Source organism: Belonocnema kinseyi, chromosome 8 (genome assembly GCF_010883055.1).
Source record: "Belonocnema kinseyi isolate 2016_QV_RU_SX_M_011 chromosome 8, B_treatae_v1, whole genome shotgun sequence".
NCBI lineage: Eukaryota > Metazoa > Arthropoda > Insecta > Hymenoptera > Cynipidae > Belonocnema > Belonocnema kinseyi.
This window is the reverse complement of record NC_046664.1, coordinates 32,992,125-33,011,904: the sequence shown is the minus strand read 5'-3', so window position 1 is coordinate 33,011,904 and position 19,780 is coordinate 32,992,125. Positions and strand designations below refer to the sequence as shown.

Sequence of the window (19,780 nt, the reverse complement as noted above, 5' to 3'; positions counted from 1 at the left end):
TTTCCCATGTGTCTACTAGCGTCTCTTCTGCACCACATTCTTTTAGAATTATCTCGTTACTTACTTTGTCCATTAGGGATTTCCCGCTTATTATGCGCATAATATTGAATAAACTATCCAAAACCTGCTCGATAATGGAATACCAACACCTAACATTTCTATTGATTTTGTTCAAGAGTCTTAAGGAAAGCTAATCAAGTAATCATTAATGTAATAATTAATGGGTCTTCGAAATTCATAATATCCTACTTCTAATATTTTATTCACATTTTCAAATTACATATTCAGGAATATAATTATGTAGAGGCTTTTTTATTATGAGTTTGATCAAGGACCGAACTTTTGAGAACCGCACAAAGAACTCTAGAGGAATAGCAGCAATATCTATGGCTTAATGTCTCTGTTTATTCGTTTTTCTGTTGTTTTTGTCCTTGAATCCAGTAAGATAGATAAGAGTAATCGTTTTTTGGTCAACTTGAATTTTGCGTAGTGATAGTTTGGAATCTTATTACAGATTTCCCTGATGATGAAGCCTAAACTCTAAAAAGTGATGAATAGAAACTTGTTAAATTTATATTTATTTGAATGGAGTAATTTTAACGACGAAAGCGACTAATTTTTTCTGAGTATGCCGATTTTATTGGACAGGTAATCATGGCAAAAGAAAACATCCAGTGTCCCTGACAACCATACGGTAGCCGGTAGAATAAATTAGCATCACGCATTGCAAAGGAAACAGTGCTTCATATTCTAGTTAAAATTTCCTCTAGGATTGCTATAATATAATACAATCTTGAAGAGCACTTTGCCATTGCGGTAATTATCAGACCCATAATTTACCTTTTTTTAAAACAATCAGTAAATGTGCGACATCGTCCCCAGAAGCAAAAATAAATAACATTATAAATATTAGTATTATTACAGGGATCACAATGGTTCAGTAGTTCAATTCCGAGGCAAAAACGGGGATTTTATTTATTATTTAAAACTTTCTACGTATATCATTATGGGTATATCTTGAATATTACATGAAAGGGCCTTAATAATAATGTCTGTTATTTATCATGCCTTTTTAGTCATTTTTGGTTTAGATTTTTTTTTGCTAACTTTGAAAAATCTGTTAAAAATTTCAGTACTATCTACTAATAAAAATATATCATTAAAAATCCATAAAAATTCTCAGGATGGAATTTTGTTAAATGTATTTTTTATCCGTAGGTAGGCAAACTTTCATTCCTTATTATCCTCGTCAATTTTTGTCTAGTGTATTATCTTTCAATACAGAATTCTAAGATGCATTTTGCTAACATATAACAATCAAATTCCAATAAATAAATTATAATTATAATAATTACCAATTTATACTTTATGATTGGGTCTAAATGTACGTTAATTGTTTGCATATTATTTTCGATTTCCAAAATTTCCTTTCTCCAACCACAACTGACACTACTTTCCTCTGATATGTAAGCAGTTTTACATATTTTCTTACATATTTTGAAGCATAAAAAATTATAAGGAGACCACCCTACAGTAGATAATAATCCTTATACAGTAGATATTTATTCATTATAAGCATAAATATAAATTACATAATCATTTCAAATTTTCGTATATTAATTTGATTTTACTGTGGGACCATTATTTACTGCAGGGAGGTTTTCCCTAGTCAAAATAAATATTTATTTATCGTAGGCTTCACATGCAGTCTTTCGTCTATACTCTTAATAGACCCAATAAGAAAATACAATTATTTTTTATTGAAAGTTCATTCTTCTTGGTGAAAGAGTCTACGATTATATTTTTTATTGGCAGTTCATCAATTTAAAATTCATTTAAAAGTCATTCTTTTTGGTAGCAAAATCAACTATATTCATCGAAACAAGTGAACGATTTGGTTGAAATTTAACTTTTTTAAATTGAAACTTGATAATTTCTGATAGAAAATTCCGATGTTTTCTTGGGAATTCATCTTTTTAGGAAGAAAACTAATCTTCTTGGTGGAAAATTCATATTTGTGGTTGAAAATTTAACTATTTCGTAAAAAAATCATAATATTTGTCGGAAATGCATAATTTTATTTAAAATATTATGAATTTAAAGCATTTTAATTCAAGTTTGATAGTAGAGCCCTGCATTAATTTTGTTCAAAAGAATTTATTCCCTTATTTTAGTGAACAATCTCCGTATGTTTCTTTATTTATTATCGGGTTAAGTTCCTAGATTGAATCGTTAGCGATTTTTTTCGTTGTCGGAGATGTCCTTCAAATCTACAAAATTATCAACTAAATTATTTATGAAATGTTTAAAATTAGTGTCATTTGTTGAAAATGTAACTGTTTGGCGAAAAATTTGGCTGTTTGCCTTGAAGAATTTAACAAATTGGTTGCAATTTTTTTCTTTGATTGACTTGGATTTGTCTCCTTGGGTTGAAGAGTGAACTATTTTGATAGAAAATTAAATGGTGTCCTAGAAAATGCACCTTTTTGGGTTCAAGATTTTGGCAACCACAGAATTGATTTAGCTTCCGGGTTTTGTTTCTCGATTGAATCGTTAGCGATTTCTTAACTGTCGATATGATGTCCTTCAAATCTACTAAATTTCTGCCCATGGTTTTTTTTTTAATGATCCGGAACCTTCTAAACATAATGAAAAAGGGATAAATCGGATAAAAATTCTCGATTAATATTTAATATCCAAAATTAATATTTTAATATTTTGAAGCAATAAATCATTGAATCACAATATAAATGTATGTACTCATTTACTGATTACGTACAAAGTATGTACTTGAAAATAATTGCTAGTTTAATATTAAATAATAACCAAAATGTCCGATTAATAATGAAATACAAATTATTAAAGGAACAGTTGATTAAAAATTTCCCCGAGCTTGATATAATAATCTGTAGCAATTTAACTAGATATTATCCTGTCTCGTTAACTTGGCGGTGCTAAGAAATTTCCTGCAGTGCCGCCTACTTTTACGCATGTAAACTTTTTTAGACTCTACGTGCAAAGACGACCTACTTTTCTGCTGTGGGTGTTGTCTCCTTATAAAGATGTCTATTGTGAGACACGTAATAAGATCTGTTTCCCTTTATTGCGCCTCTTATTATTCGAAATACATCTTTAATTAAAGAGTATATTCACTTAAGTAATTTTTTTTAACCTTCTATTACATATCAATCATTTTATCATTCATAATGTTTTTAATTTGAAAAGTGAATAATTTATATTTGAAAGATTATCAGGGTGGCCGCAAAACTTTGTTTTCAAAATTCCCTAAATTTTCCCTAATTTTGTCCTGGCCAAGTTTTATTTTCCCTGACCATTAATATTTAAAGAGCAGCATTCTATCTAATCTTGTAACATCTCTTAGATGAAATCTTTTCTAAACCTGATAAAATAATTACAGATTAAAGATTTTTAATTTTATATTTATTTATTTCAACCAAATATGACTTTCCTGCTATAAAATATGAATTTTCAACCGAAAAGGACGAATTTTTGACGAAAAAGTTGAATTTTCGAACAACAAAGATGACTTTCTAACAAATAAGATACTATTTCAACAAAAGAAATAAATTTTCAACAAAATAGTTGCATTTTTAACCAACTTGTTTAATTTTCAACTTGCAAAGATGAATTTTTAACTAAATGGTCGAATTTTCAAACAAAAAATTAAACTATAACCAAAAATGGTTGCATTTTTAACCAAATCTATTTGCTTGAATTTTCAAAACAAAAAAAACATGAATTTTTAATCCAAAAGTACGGATAATTTTATTCCCAAATATACGAATGTTCAACCAAATAATTCAATTTTTAGATAAAACGTTGCATTTTCAACCAAAGAATGGGATTTTCGATCTAAAAAGTCGAATTATTTAGAAAAAGAGGAAATTTTAAACCAAGAAGTATATTTTTCTACGTATTTTCATCTAAAAACAGATCAATTTTTAACCATAAATGAAAAAATAACATTTTCAGTTGAAAATATTGATAAATAAAAAAACATCACTTTTTAACTAAAGAGATGAACCTTGAAAAAAATATTTTTTGACAAAGAAAGTCAACTTTTATCTAAGTAATTGAATCCTCACTTTAAAAAGATTATTTATCAACAAAATAGTTAAATGTTCAGTTAAAGAAATTAATTTTGAACCAGAGAGATGAATGATCAAAAACCAAAATAATTTTTTTTAAAAAAGAAATTAGTTCAACTTTAAACCAGGTAGTTGTATTTTCAACCAAAAAGAACCATTTACTTTTCTAGATGAAAACTAATTTGTTATAAAACTGAATTTGATTCTCTAAAACGATTTTAAAATCATTTCCAAAATTGTTTTCTCGTCACGAGCAGAATATCCCAGTAGGTCGAATGAAAATGGAATGATAAATAATTCCTAGGTTTTTCCTCCATGAGCTCAGAAAGTACTTGTGTACTGAAAAAACATTTAATAATGTATGGTTACCTACAGTTCTATCCTCTAAATAAAAGCTTGGCAAGTCGCTTAGTCTAAAGCAAAATAAAAAAATATTAACAAATTCTATACTCAGATTGCATACTTTCTAGTTGATGTTTTCCCCCTTTATCGCACAACTGTTTATTTAAAAAAACAGAAGAAAACACACTTTAAATTAATGGAGAAAAGGCACAAGGAGAAAGAAAGTAGAATCTTCATAGATTCAATGTTTACTTAACTCACCTGTGTAATGAAGCGTTTGAAATTGGCTTCATCCAGAGTAAATTTTTATTTTTCAATCTTGATTTCTCATGTTTAGATAGATTGGATTTTAATCATTAACATCCTGTAGGAATCTCTACTTTGTCGTACATATATTTCGATTTCTATTTTAGGAAGAGTCAATTACTCATCTTTAAAGAAATGATACTTTCTCTACGAAAATGTTCGAAATGCAAACTTTGCAGCCTAAAATGCTCTCAAAAAAAGGAAAATACGTTGATTTTTTACGAAAATAAATAAATATCTTGCGAAAAATATGATAAAGTTAAAAAAATTCAGTTTCTCCGCGAGATGAATAAATGATTATTCGCATACGTTTGAAGATTATTGAAGGAAAAAATATATAAAGATTTTAATAAATAATAATTTAAAATAAAAAAATTAAAACATAGTCAGATAATGAGGTTTCATCATAAAAAATCATTAACCGAAACAAATAATTGACAATATTACGGGTCTCCCCTTTGTTACAGTGCGTTGATAATTTTATTATTAATGAAGAATGTTTTTCTATGCATTCTTGAAATTAATTGATTGGAAAAATAAAAGTAAAGTTACATGAGATCGGCATTTTCAGATTGAAAGTCGGTAATTTTCATTGGCCGTTGGGAACGCGACGACAATGGCCAGATTACACTTTCGTTCTCTCATTACCGTTAAAGAGACTATAAAAGCCTGAAGCGATGCGCTTCCAGGTTGAGAATTTATAATGCAAATTATCGATTTCGATAATATTATCAAGAGAATTTTCCTACATTGTGGAAAACTCAATAAATATCGTCATCTGATAGCATCAGTTTCAATGAGAACTGTAGGTTAAATTTCACTTTAGATTAAAAAATTCAACATTTTGAAAACATTTGAAGGTTTATAACTTTACAAGTGTCACACTTTAAAAGCCATTAAATTTGAATAAATAAATGTTTGAAAACCAACCAAATAAAAAATTACCTAAATATTCAATTACTTTTTTTTAAACAAGAAAATGTAATGACAAATATTTACAGAGGGGAAGGGTGTCAAATTTTTAAATCATCAACTTTAGCGATTTGTAACTTTTTTAATGGACATAAAACCTAATTTTTTGCATTGCAGGAAAGCTGAGTATTTCCTTTAAGGAACTAACGATTAAAAAGTGGGTCAAAAATTTGTTATTGATAAAAATAAGCCTTCAGCAGTTTTTTTAAGACACCATAAAAGGAAGTAAAAAAAATGTGACATTTAAAAACAAAAGTCAAAAATAAATTTGGTTTTTATTCGAATTTGGACCATGTTTTTGGTTTTATTTTAGTCTGAAAATATAGAGAATATTTTCTCCAAGAGTATGCTCGTCTACAACAAATAATGGTCCGCCCGCACTTTCATCTGAAGGGTTTTCAAAACAAAAAACCTCAGTTTACTTTTATGCCTGAAATGAAACTTAAAGGATAGTCGAATTTCGGAAAAAGGGAAATTTATTTTCGACCTTCATTTTTAAAGATCAAATACTTATTTTTTACAAACATGCTTTCGATCAGTGAATAGGTTCAATTCAGTACTGATTTATCTCAAAAATTATTTTAAAACAATTTTTTTTATATTAAACAATCAATTTTTAAAGAAGTTTTTAGCTCTCCAGTGAAATTGTTAAGATGGACCAAAAAAACTCAAAATGATTAGAATCATTGATAATAGCACTGAAAAGCTTTTTGTAGTATTTTTATTTTATTTGTTGTTTATGGGAAAAAATGCATTTTTTTAGGTACAGTTTATGGAAGGGAATAAACTTATATGGCAAAAATTTCTTTAAACAATTTTTGTGCCGAAATATATTATTTAAAAAATGCAAAATGCGCTTTTGTTAATTTATATCTAAAGTTTAAAAAAATGTTTTTTGTTTATTTTTTGATGTTCTTTTTAAAAAACTGAACAAACAAGCACATATTTTTAAGTTTTACACCAAATTTTGTTATATTTTTTTTACTGATTCTGATATGCAGTAAGAAATGGATCGAATTAATTATTTAAATTAATTGTCCACAAATGTAATTAACAAATAAAATCAATAATCAATGGATTTCATTAACTACTCTTAACCAGTAAACAAGTAATTACTATAATTGTCAGTAAATGTAATTAACTGATTATTAATTATCACTGTTCAGATGATAAGGTTGTGTAAAAATGACTCATCTTTCAGGATCCGTAAAAAAAGAAAAAAAAATGTTTGAAACTTAAAAAGAATGTCCGCGTTTATTCAGTTTATTAGAAAGAGCATCCAAAAATAAAAAAACGGAAAACTTTTTTTGCAATTTTAGGTACAAATGGACATACGTGCATTTTTCGTCAATTATTTTCAAAATATTATATTTCTATGAACAAATATTTTCCTCAGTTTTTTCCGTCTTAGGTTCTGATTCACTTTCATAAACTTAACCAAAAAAGATTTAATTTAAAATAGGAAAATTTTTAATCCACTTGCCCAATAGCGAGCATTTTGTTTAAAATTTGTTCCTCATGTCACTAGGAAAAATCAGTGAAGTACAAGGAAAAAAACATTATTGCCGCTCGAACTATATACAGAAGTATAGTTCAGCGAAGTAAGCGCATATAGTGTCTGGACCCATGCGGTATCGTTATTGACAACTATACTGCTTCGCATACACTGCTTCGCATACACTTGCGACTCTGACCTTAAAATGGAAGGGAAGCGTCATTTGCTCGAGTTTTTTTTTTTGGTGTAAAAGTTTCTTCGAATCGTATCTTTTTTCTCAAATCTCTACGTTTTTAGACCTACTGATCCAGAAGAACAGCGTTTCGCAAATGTTTTCGCGTATATTTTTAGTTTGTAGTACTTACTGTAAAAGAATTTTGATATCACGTTTTGTCACGTCAACAAACTTGTATCCTTCGTGGAGCAATATGACGTTTAGGAATACTTATATAGCTGTTACGCCTATACTGGTACAGTTGTGAGGACCATCCGGCAGTATTGGTCCAAGAACTATACTTTCTAGTTCTGAGGATAAAATATTGTTCTCTCAGCGATATTGTTTTTTCCGTATAGTTCCCAATATAGAGGACAAGGTCAGCGGAGCAACTCTACAACAACGCAGGAGTATATGAAAAAAGAGGGCAGTATTCTCGGCGGGTAATCGTGTCGTCTGCTTCAGTCTTTTTCAGTCAATGGCAAAAATGTCGAAGCAAAACAAGAAGAAACATTTAGCTGTATTAAAATATATGGAAGTTCTATACAAATGTCAAAAATAATTTTAAATTACACACCATTTAAATTAACTTCTAGATTTCTCAAGACTTCTAATTTTTGAAGTGCTCAGTTAGAAAATTTTCAATTTTCAATGTTTCCAGCTTAAAATTGCTTAAAATAATAAAATTTAGAAAATTTTCAATTTCATTGATTGATTCTTCAACTTAGAGCTTTGAAAATGAAAACGCGGATTTAGACTTTTTGGAATTGAATCTGAATCTTTGAACTCTATAATTGATAAAAGTTAAAAATTGTACATTTTGCTGTTTATCTGCATTTCATTTAAACTTTTTCTGTTGAAAACAGTGTGTACCTTCCATGTTATACTTAAAAATTATTGAGCATTCAAATACAAAAATTTTAAATTAAAGAACTTTTAAACTTCAATTAAAAAGTTTTGAATTAGGAGTTCCACTTTGAGTGCTTTAGTTTGTAGTTTATTTTTCATTACTGTAAAAGGAAAAATGTTTAGCCATAGACTTCGCATTTTTTAATTTTATGGATCGTGAGAAGCGTTTGCGAACGGAGAAAAAACCGGGGAATGACCGGGAATTTTTTTCTTTGATGAAAATGGCCATCCTGATATATGTACTACGTACATATTTAAAAATCAGTAATTTTATCAGCTTTGATTTTCGAGCACAAACATGTATACGTTCATTATGGCATTATAAAACCAAAATGGCAAAAATACAAAAATAATTTTTAGATGAAACACCAACAGAAATGATAAAGGTTACTTCCAAAACAATAGCCGGAGTGTAGTGTAATGGGTTAGAAGGCCTTTAGTTTAGGGTATGCTACCTTTTAATTTTCTATAAATTTGCTTTAATTCTTGAATAAAGGAAATTGTTATAATAATTTGATTACTAAATTTAAAGTAATTGCTCATTTAATTATTCATAATATCACAGACCAATTGTATTAATATCGATTTTCGCAATATATTAAAATTTTTTTAAGAAATTAATGAATTTTGTTAAAAATTAAAATATTTCTTCTTTTCTAAATCCATTTTCTGAAGTTAGAAATCGTTAACCCCAAGAATCGAGTCAAAATAGCACCAAATGTACTGATTTACATCCGAACAGATCAATTTTCAAAGCATCAACGGCTCGTTAAGATCCCAAATGTTTGGTAGGAAGCCAAACAGCGACTCCCAGTTTCTACCGCATTGCTTGAATTATTTGCATTAATGTAAGCAAGTGAACAGGTGTTTCAAAGCAAGCAACGAGAAACGAGGAAGAAGAAATAACAAGAAGCAGTCTCGCTTCGAAGACCTCACAATCAGTTTGATCATTATTTCAAGAATATCATTTTACAACTTTAAATGAATTCTTCTTTAACTAGACCTAAACAGTAGAAAACTAAAGTTTCTTCACTTTACTTTCATTAAAAAAAAGGCTCAATTATATAACAGCATGTTCAAAAAATAACGGCTTCGCTACTTATTATTGACTATTTTTTTATAACGTTTTCCATTTGCTTGTCCAAGAATATGGATCCAATCATTATTTCTGCAAAAAACAATTTAATTATTTCTGAGGAAAGTAAAGTTTGGTAAGAAAAATAGTTTTATTGCAACACTCACCTCGAAATTAAAAATTTTCATGCCTCTTAATGATGCGCAAAGTCGAGTACGAAGTCCAGGATACTGTGTGAGAATATTGGCGCATGCGTACTTTCAAACTCATACATTTTGCGGGTTGAGTCAATGGATGCGCACGCGTACTTTAAAAATTAGTAAATATGCATACCGGCAAAAGAAAAATATTCTTCAAATTCTTGTTAAATAGTTATACACAAATTCGGCTGACAAGGAACCATACGGGATCGGAAATTTGGCAAAACAGTATGAAAAATTGCGACACTAAAGTGTCAGCATAATATTATTTTCAAAATTCCCTGAATTTTCCTTGGCCATTATTATTCAAAGATCAGCATTTAGAAAAAACAATTTCAAATTTATTGATTTACTTAAATCAAAAACCTTAATCCTTCGGTCATAAAAAATGAATTTTCAATAAAAAAAGACAAATTTTTAACAAACCAATTAAATTTTCGTTAAAAATATGACTTCTTAACACAACAGTTAAATTTTCTACAAATTCTTTCATCTTTTCATAAAAAATTATCAAAAAACAATAAAATTTTCAATAACAAAACATTAATTTGTAATAAAACAGTTGCTTTTACGACAAAATAATTTAACTATTAATCGAATAGTTGAATGTTCTACCTGCTAAAAATGATGAATTTTAAACTAAATGGTAGAATTTATAATTAACAAAGATTAAAGTACACCAAAAAACACTTGCATTTTCAACAGAATAGTTTAATATTCAAGCCAAAAAGACAAATTTGTTAGAATAAATCGAATATTTAACAAAATAGTTCAATTTTAAACCAAAAACAATCATTTTTAACAAAATACATGAATTTTCAAACAAATCGTTTAATTTTCAACTAAAAAAGATAAATTTTCAACAAAAAAAAAACGAATTTTGTGTAAAATAATCAAATTTTCAAATAAAAAGATGAATTGTCAACAAATAAGGATTTTTCAGTCAAGAAAGACAAAAAAAAGTTTCATCCCAATTGTTGAACTTTCAAGCCAAAAGACGAATTTTCTTTGCAGTCATTTATTAGAATTTTTTATACAAATTTGAATATGCTTGCAATATTGATTTTTCTTATATTTCGAAAAATCCAACGTTCTGAACGTCTCTAAATTTTTATTGAAAACTCGAAAAAGCAAATGAAAATTCGTATAAACAAAACGACGACATTTCAAACCAAGAAGCTTACTTTCCCTACACAAAAACACTAATTTTTACAAAACAAAAAAAAACAATTTTCGATAAAATAGTAAGATTTTCAATCAAAGAAATGAATTTTATAACAAAATAATAAATCTTTAACTGAAATAGTTAAATTTTCAGCTACAAAAATTAATTTAAAAAATAGTCAAACGGACCTCGGCCTGCATGCGTATGGATAAGGATGAAAGAACCCCTATAAACGGGCTCTCCTGGTATGCATGATTGTAGTATGATAGAAGGGTGAAAGAGCCTAGCTAACACGGGCCTTTTGGATCCCTGGGTCGAGGTCCCTCTCGGACCGATCTCCAATTTCTGGACTCAGCACGAGAATTACCTGCGGCCCGCACAGCGACTAAGAAACAGCCCTCCGTTGGTATGGTGGCCTGCGAACGGGTATTCATTGAGTTTTTTGAGCCTTGCATGCGGGGCTCTGCAAGGGCGGACCTTTTATTCCCCTAGCTACTCGTAGAAACCAAAATGGATCACACTAATATACCAAAAGAAGCAGGAGAAAGGGAGTTGGCGGAGGGGGGGGGGAAAGAGCTTGGTCCTAACGGGTCTAGCATAATCCTTTCATCTGAATCTGTTTCTCCAGCAAGCCTTACTCAGGCGGCGGCTGTGCCCCCAGCTCTTTCAGCGGTTCCCTAGAAAGGAGACTGAGGAGGCAAGCGCAGCGGCCTAGTAGAGTAGCTGTAGTAACTGGTACATCGACGACAACAACGCCGATAACTAGCAGTGAAACTCAAAAGCGAGGAAGGAGCTCAGAGGGCACCCCACCGGGGGGAGGGGCGAGCATTTGAAGAGGCACAAGGCGGTCCAGCAGCCGACGAACAGGGGGTCGTCGATGGTTGGACTGACGGCCGCTCAGAGGACTGACCCTCTGACTGTGGTGGTGACGGATACGAGTTACCCGGTCTTGCTGCTCACTACAAAGCAGTTAGAGCTCCTCAGGGAGGTTACCTGGAGGGCGCTCGAAAGAGGGTCCATAGATCAATGGCCAAAATTCAAGACCCATTTCAGCAGGGGAGGGTTCTTTGTATTTATGGCAGCTGACCCAGTGGCTAAAGATTGGCTACACAAGTTTTTGGCCGAGAGAAGGCCTTGAGAAGGCGCATCTCTTAAGGTGGGTGGGATTGAGTTGCTCGAGAAGATGGTTTAGGCTAAGGCGTGGTTCCCAGGTAAACTGACGGACCCGCAAGTGGTTCTCCGTCGGCTGGAGGGATTCAACCCGTCACTTAAGACAGCGTCCTGGCGGATCATTAGGCACGATAGGCCTCAGGAAAAGGACACAGCTGGAGAATTTAAACATCTTCTAGTTATGCAAATTCCTTAGTCACAGACGAGGACCCTTGCGGCCCTCAACAACACGCCCTTCTATCTTTATAGACAAGTCAACTTTAAAGTGGCCAAACAGGGGCAGGAGGAGCCTGTCGGTAAACAGGAAGATCGGAATCAGACCTAGATGACTGCTCCCGGTGTAACCATTACACAGATTAACTTCCATCATAGCAGAGGCCCCTCTGCAGTTTTGCAGAGGGGCATGACTGTGAGGCACACAGGTATCTCACTAATCCAGGAACCCTGGTCAATTCGAGATACCTTTAGGGGTTTAGAGGGGGGGGGCTGATTTTTGTTACAGGGACCCCAAGGTGCCCAATCCAAGGGCATGCATACTGGTGAAGGGAGTCAACGTTGTCCCGCTGCTTGAGCTATGTTCCAGAGACCTGATGGTCTAGTCATGGGATCGGCTTACTTTCCATATGACAGCGACACCAACCCACCAGTGGAGGTACCTACACTGGTGGAATACTGCAAGGTAAGGGGTCTTTCTCTTCTGCTGGGGTGCGATGCTAACTTCCACCATACTTTGTGGAGTGGTACGGACATCAACTTAAGAGGTAATGACCTATTGGAATACATAATGACCACTGATTTAGATATTCTTAATACGGAGAACACCCGCACGTTTCGTAATTCGGTCAGGGAGGAAGTCATTGACATCATTTTCTTTACCGGCAGTTTTACAAACAACATCAAGAAGTGGAGAGTCTCAGATGAACCTACTCTCTGAGATCACTCATAGATAGAGTTCGTGTTGGAACCCGCTGTACCCATCGGCCCTAAGTGGGTCAAAAAACCATGAAGAACGGACTAGGTCAGTTTTTCACAGAATTAAGAAGTTCACTCTCAAGGGTGACCGAAAGGCTGGAGAGACACAATGGTGGAATGCGAAACTCAAAGAGCTTCGCAGGCAAACCAGAGAGGTTCAGACGTGTCAGTTCTGGCAAAACGAAGGAACTATGGACTTCATTTACATCGATGAGGGATGAGTATAGGAGTGCAATACGTAAGGCAAAGCATGAAAGCTGGACCAACTTTTGCACTGATATCAAGAAAGGAGCAGAGGCTGCCAGACTGGACTGGATGCTTTCTCGAAACCCGGATGCTATTCTCGGGACTCTAAAATTGCCCAGCGGGGGATACTCAGAGTCTGACGGGCATACATTGGTTCACCAGATCAAGGCACATTTTCCGGGCTTCACCATAAAGGCCGTGGCTGCGAAGGCGGCCTGGAGATTAAATATGGTAAACGATTAGCAGTATCTCAACAGTTATAGTGTACCAATCGACATCGCGAGGATGCCGACACTGAGCATGCTCAGGGACAAAATGTCCACATGTTGCTACCTCTTCGACAAGAAGTACCGAGTTAGCCTATCCACGAAACAGGAATGGGCTAACGGTGAGGAACATCTGCCCAGTGATGGAAACAACTGCATTAGAGATGGCTCCAGGAATAAGCAGAACGCTGGAGCAGGTGTATATCGTAGAAGGAACGGAATGGGATTCACAATTGCGATGGGGTCCTACGCAACAGTTCTACAATCTGAGATTATGACCTTGCTCCAGTGCGCCTACAAGGCAATGGAGTATGGCGGAAAAAGAAACATTCGCATCTGCTCAGATAGCAGGGCTGCTATCATGGCTCTGAATGGAACAACGACCACGTCGCTGCTAGTATGGGAGTGCTTTGAGGCACTGAATAAGCTAGCGACAGTAAACCGAGTCACTCTGCTCTGGCTCCCTGGGCACAGTGGCATCAGGGACAACGGGATTTCGGGCAGACTAGCAAAGCTAGAAGCAAATGGAAATTTTACTGGACATGAGCCAGTTGTAGGCATTTCCAGTAGGTAGGTTACTGAAGATATTAACAGTTGGCTGACCGAAGAACATCAGAATGAGTGGGATTCAGTTTCTGGCTCCAGACAGGCTAAAACACTCTTGGGCTCAAAGCTAAACCCTCATGGAGCGAAAGAAATACTTAAGCTCGGGAGGAATGAAGTCAAAGTTCTAACAGAAATGTTTAAAGGACATGGAAACCTCCGGTATCACAAACATAAGATAGGGCTTCAAGGGAGGTCCCCTCTGTCGTCTGTGCGGAAAGGATAATGAGACTTCCACTCATACGAGTATTCTCTTATACGGGGTCGCAACGGGATCACCCAAGCGTCAGGGGCTGTGCGGTCTCAACCCAGAATTTTAATAATAACAAGAAACAAAAGGAAAATAAATTACTAACAAGAATATTATATCAGGGTAACCACAAAACTTCATTTTAAAAATTCCCTCATTTTTCTCTGGCCATTAATATTCTTAGACCAGAATCTTAATTTTGCTTAAATTTGCTTTTGAAATTTAATAAAACAATTTCAGATTAATATTTTAAATTCTTACATTTATTGTCCTTGACAATTATTTAAAGTGTCTATTATAAAAATTCTCAAACTTTAAAAAAAAGTTCAAAATCTCTGACATTTCCCTGACCAATAAAATTCCCTGACTTTTCCTAAAGTTTTAACCTCCGGCTCATTCTGCAAGCTTCACGCTAGTTGGCAATTACCTATTCTCAGCATTTGTATCGCACATAACTATCTTAAATAAAAATAGGAGGAATTGTATTCTTTGTTATGACAAAATATTTTTGAATTATGACTTAGTAAACAATACTATTAAACAGTCAACAATACATACAAGGAAAATAAATTACAAACAAGCAGGGCATATTCTAACGGTCAGTTCTGACCAAAAGGTCAGTACTAAAAAAAAAGGTCAGTTCTAAAACTTGATAATGGTCAATTTTTTTAATTGCACAACAGTGCACTACAAACACAAATAAGTATGTTAACAGTTTCGATAAACCTGCAAAGAAGAATATTATATCAGTGTAGCTGCAAAACTTCATCTTCAAAATCCCCTAATTTTTCCTGACTATTAATATTCTTAAATCGCAGAATCTTAATCTTGCTACATTTTTAACATAGAATCTTTTGGAACTGGAATAAAACAATTTAAAATTAAAATTTCGAATTTATTATCCTTGCCAATCATTTTAAGTTCCTATTATAGAAATTCTCTGATTTGTTTTAAAAAAGTTCAAAATCTCTGACTTTTCCATGATCAATAAAATTCCCTACCTTTTCCTCAATTTTAAATTCCGGCTCATTTTGCAAATTTCACATTCGTTGGCAATCACATATGTATCACAAATAGTTATTTTTAATGAAAAATGAAAAGAATTGTATTCTTTGTTGCGAAGAAATATTTGTTAAATTATGGATTTAATCAGACTTGAATTTTCAAGAAGAAATACAAGGCAAATCAATTACTTACGACAATATTATATCAGGGTAGCCACAACACTTCATTTTCAAAATTCCCTGATTTTCCCCAGGTTATTAATACTTTCAGCCTAGAATCTTATGATTGCAAAATTTTAAAATTAGAATCTTTTAGACACTGGCATAAAACAATTTCAAATTAAAATAAGAAAACGTATTATCATTGACAATTATTTAAAGTGCCTATTTTAGAAATTATCTGACTTGTTTAGAAAAAGTTGAGAATCCCAGACTTTTCCCTGACCAATAAAATGCTCCGACTTTTCCAAAGTTTTAACTTCCGTTTAATGCTGCAAGATTCACACTTGTTGGCAATCACCTATTTTGCGCACTTGTATCACAAAAAGCTATTCTAAATTTAAAAAACAGGAATTATATTCTTCGTTATGGAGAATTTTTTTCAATTGAATTTTGATCGAGATTTTAATTATTTTCTACTTACCAAAACGTCGGTTTCGTCGATTTGACTGATGAGGTTGGTGAAGGAGTTTCTATCAGCGATCAGCCAGATACCAACGGCGAGGGCTGCACCTCCGGCGATCTGTAACATAAGAATAATCTTGATTCTCCGTTCTGGTTGGTAATTTCAAACACGATGTTACTACACTGATAACGCAATCAGTAAAGAAATTATGGAGACGTGCGCTTCCTCAATTATAAATTTTCATTTTGATAAACCATCAATTTTATGGAAAAAATTTAAATATTACATTAACAAATCTCTACAGGCTTCATAATTCCAACTTAAGGTTATGAAGACTAAATATCATTGATAACTGTACTTACGAAGAAGACGAAATTGAAGAAACAGAGGAAGTACTTGGCACATTGCGACGTGCAGCCCATTGTTGATGCAGTTTCTCAAACACTTCCTGAAACAAACAAAAATATAAAACAATTAGTTTTTTCACATAAGTTTTAATAAAAATTAATAATATAATTAAATTTCCCACTATACTGTAGGCCACTTCTTTTTTATTTTAAGGTCGCAGCTACGTTCACCCAAATCTCGGTACAAAGAGCCTAATTTTTTCGGTATTTTTGATCGGTTATTTATTTTTAAAATTTTTTAAGCATCAATAGACACAACATTATTTACATGTAAATGATTAAATTGTAATTAATTACAATTAAAAAATCGGAATATGTATACAATTTCGCGATTTCATTGTAAATCATGTTTTTTTTGGTCCTTGTAAATAATACCTAAATGTATAAAAATGGTGCTATTCATATGTCAAATTAAAACACTGGGTTTTCATTTGTAAACATAACTTTATCAATAAGAAAGAGTAATTTTTTAATTGGACAAGTTTAAAAAAATTGAATTAACATGTTTAATTTGGGAAACTATCACAAATGATTACAGGATATACTTGAATATATTAATTATAGCTATCGAATATTAAAGTAAATTAACACTAAACAGCTAAATTAATATTTTTTAATAATAAAAAAAGTTGCATACCTAAAATTAGGTGTATATTTGAACTAAATAACCAACAAAATAATACTTGTTTCTGATGAGCAAAAAAGCATTCTGTGAAATCAAAATCAATATTTAAAGATAAAATAAAACTCCACTTTCCATTTCTATTCTATTAAATTATTTAAGAGACACATGTAAGTGTTCACTTAATGGATTTTAGACTATTTACAATTAATTTTAATGGCGAGTAATCAAGAGGCTATTAAATGTAGCTTCTTAATAACTGGTGGCGAACGATCGATCGAAATGCGAATTTAAACTTTTGATATCCTTAAGCCTTAAGGAAATTGGGAAAAGACTCAACCCTCAAACCGGATATTTCTACCCCAGTCGTTCGTCATGATGATCTATTCGAATTATTTGTTATTCGTCCCTCAACGATAAGCACACTGCAGCAATAAAGGGGAACCATTGGAAATATTTGATGACACTCATAATTTAAAAGAAGAATCTATAAAAATTGGATTTAATTGTTTATATTTATGCCAAAAAAAATTTGAAAAAAGTAATATCCAATTTCAAAATTTAAAACGTTATCATTTTCAAATGGAAAGCTGTAAAAATTGAAGTGAATTCAACCATGGAAAGGAATTTGAACTATTAGGATTAAAACAAATTCGAATTGAAAACGATAAAAAATGACAAATAATAATCTGGAGTTTGTTCTTAGAACTGAACAATTTCGAACTTTCAACGTGTTGCACAATTTAAAATTGTTTAAAATTGGACAACATAATATATTAAAAGGCTGGAAATTTTCGAGAACCTCCAAATGTAACAAATGTTTCAAATTGCGAAAGTTAGAAATTGCAGATGTTCCAAGTTCAAATTAAGGAAGGATAAGCTGTGACAAATGAACACATTTAACTTTATAATTATCAAAAATTGAATAATTTGAAATCCGTTCAAGTTTAAAATTGCAGTAAAAATTTAAAAAGAAAAAAATTTACAAAATTTCAAGTTTGAAGGCATTAAAATGAAAAGCCCTGGATTTAAAGGATTCCAAATTTGAATACTGTTCAATAGTAAAACCTTCATATCTGAAATAAAAATAAAAATTTTGCTTTAAATAATAAAAATCTTAATCTCAAGAAATAATTTTCGTCTCATAAAGAAAGAGTTCATTACATAAAAAAGAAAAGCAAATTGTAATTTTGTAAGTGCACTTGAGATCGCCATATGGCACGATTATGGCACTGGTCCAAAGCACCATACATTATTCGTATTTGGCTAGCAAAAGTGACAAATCAATTACCGAGTCTATGTAGCTTCTTTAATTATCACTAAACTTCCATCAATTGAATTTATATTCCTCAAGCACTTCCTGTGATTTAAAATTACATTTTTTATTTTGTTTATTTTCAATATTATTTTTCACGAATAAAACGAATAGTACGCGTCCTATCAAGAAGTGACTATTAACGAAATTGTAGTTTTTTTTGGGATAAAAATTTTGGTTAATTTATCTTTTTTCGTATTCTACATAGTTTGACCACAAAATGGAATTTTAGATTATTTTTTTGTGCAATCAAAATTTGAATTTTCGATTTTCCAAGAAAATACAAAAATTTGTTATGGTAATCTTGTAGGGCTTTCAAAAAGCAATGTTTTTCTTCTCTCGACTTTTTTTCATATCGTGCGTTTTTTGCTTAAATCTTTGATTTTCGGTTGATTTAAAAAATTTTGAAAATGCTGTAACTCTGAAAATTTTCTTTTTATCAAAAAAAGTCACTTGGATAAATTGTTTGTCCTTTTTAATACTATAAATATCCGTACATAGAATTTTCAAATTCAGAAAAAAAGTTGTCTCAAAAATTTTCAAAATGCGCTCACTTCTTCAATTTTCATCAAAAATGGCTGGTTAACGAACTCGTCCTTTCTTTTAGGATCTAAAAAAGTGTGCCACAGATCGATTTGGTCCGTTCATTTTTTTGAGAGTTATCGTGTTTACGAACGGACGGCCGGACAGACAGACAGACGTCATCGTAAAAACCTGATTTTTTTTATTCAGGGGGTCTCGAATCGTGGAGATCCGCTGAAAAACACTGGTGTCGAATTTCGGACAATTCTAATACTTTATCAATCATAAATGATGAGAATGTAAAAAAAAACCGTTAAGTAAAGAATCGAAGTCGAATCTGCCACTACATCCAAATCATATGAGCTTAACTTAACCAACTGCTTCAAATCTATCCATTTAAAATAAACGTTATGTATTGCCTTCCAGCTCCTTTGCCGGAATTTAATTTTCTTTTCCGGCATATTTTTTAACTCTTCTGGAGAGGTGTATACCTAACCTCATTTCGTTCACAAACCGTAGGTACCGTGCGAAATAGGCGCGTACTTAAATGTTCTATTCCGGCATATTTTCCCGGAGATGAATTTTTAAAGTTTTTGACATAAACCTTGAATTCTTTGGAATTCATCACATATTTTTCGAAATTCTTTAGAATTCAAGCGCGAGTTGGCTCACACTTCGGCACTATCTCCAGTTACAGAATTCTTTGTAATTCACTATGAATTCTTTAGAATTATCTAGAATATCGCCAACAAAGAAATTTCGTTAGCGGCCAAATATGCCAGAAGAGAAAAATTAAAAGCTGGTCTATTTTGCACTTTTCAGTAAAAACATTACAAAGTATTGGTGAAAATTGTTAACTTGAAATTCCGTTCCTGATTTCCAGGGAATTTTTTGTTTCTACGGAAATGAGCTACCTTTGCGACAAAGTTTGCATCTGCACCGAAGAAACGAAATTGGAAGAGAATCCAGGTAGAAAGAAAAAAGATTCAAA

At 32.1% G+C, this 19,780-nt stretch overlaps 1 protein-coding gene across 3 annotated transcripts in view; it reads right to left on the bottom strand.

Annotated features, from left to right (window-relative positions):
• The window catches only part of LOC117177749 (tetraspanin-1), a 162,635-nt gene that overhangs the window by 47,920 nt on the left and 94,935 nt on the right, over positions 1–19,780 (bottom strand). For all 3 annotated transcript variants that reach the window (XM_033368653.1, XM_033368655.1, XM_033368654.1), the window contains exons 2-3: positions 16,286–16,371; positions 15,942–16,040 (exon numbers count right to left, since the gene is read on the bottom strand). In XM_033368653.1, the coding sequence (XP_033224544.1) occupies positions 15,942–16,040; positions 16,286–16,345 (159 nt within the window). In that variant the 5' untranslated portion in view covers positions 16,346–16,371. The remainder of the gene's footprint in view (positions 1–15,941; positions 16,041–16,285; positions 16,372–19,780) is intronic.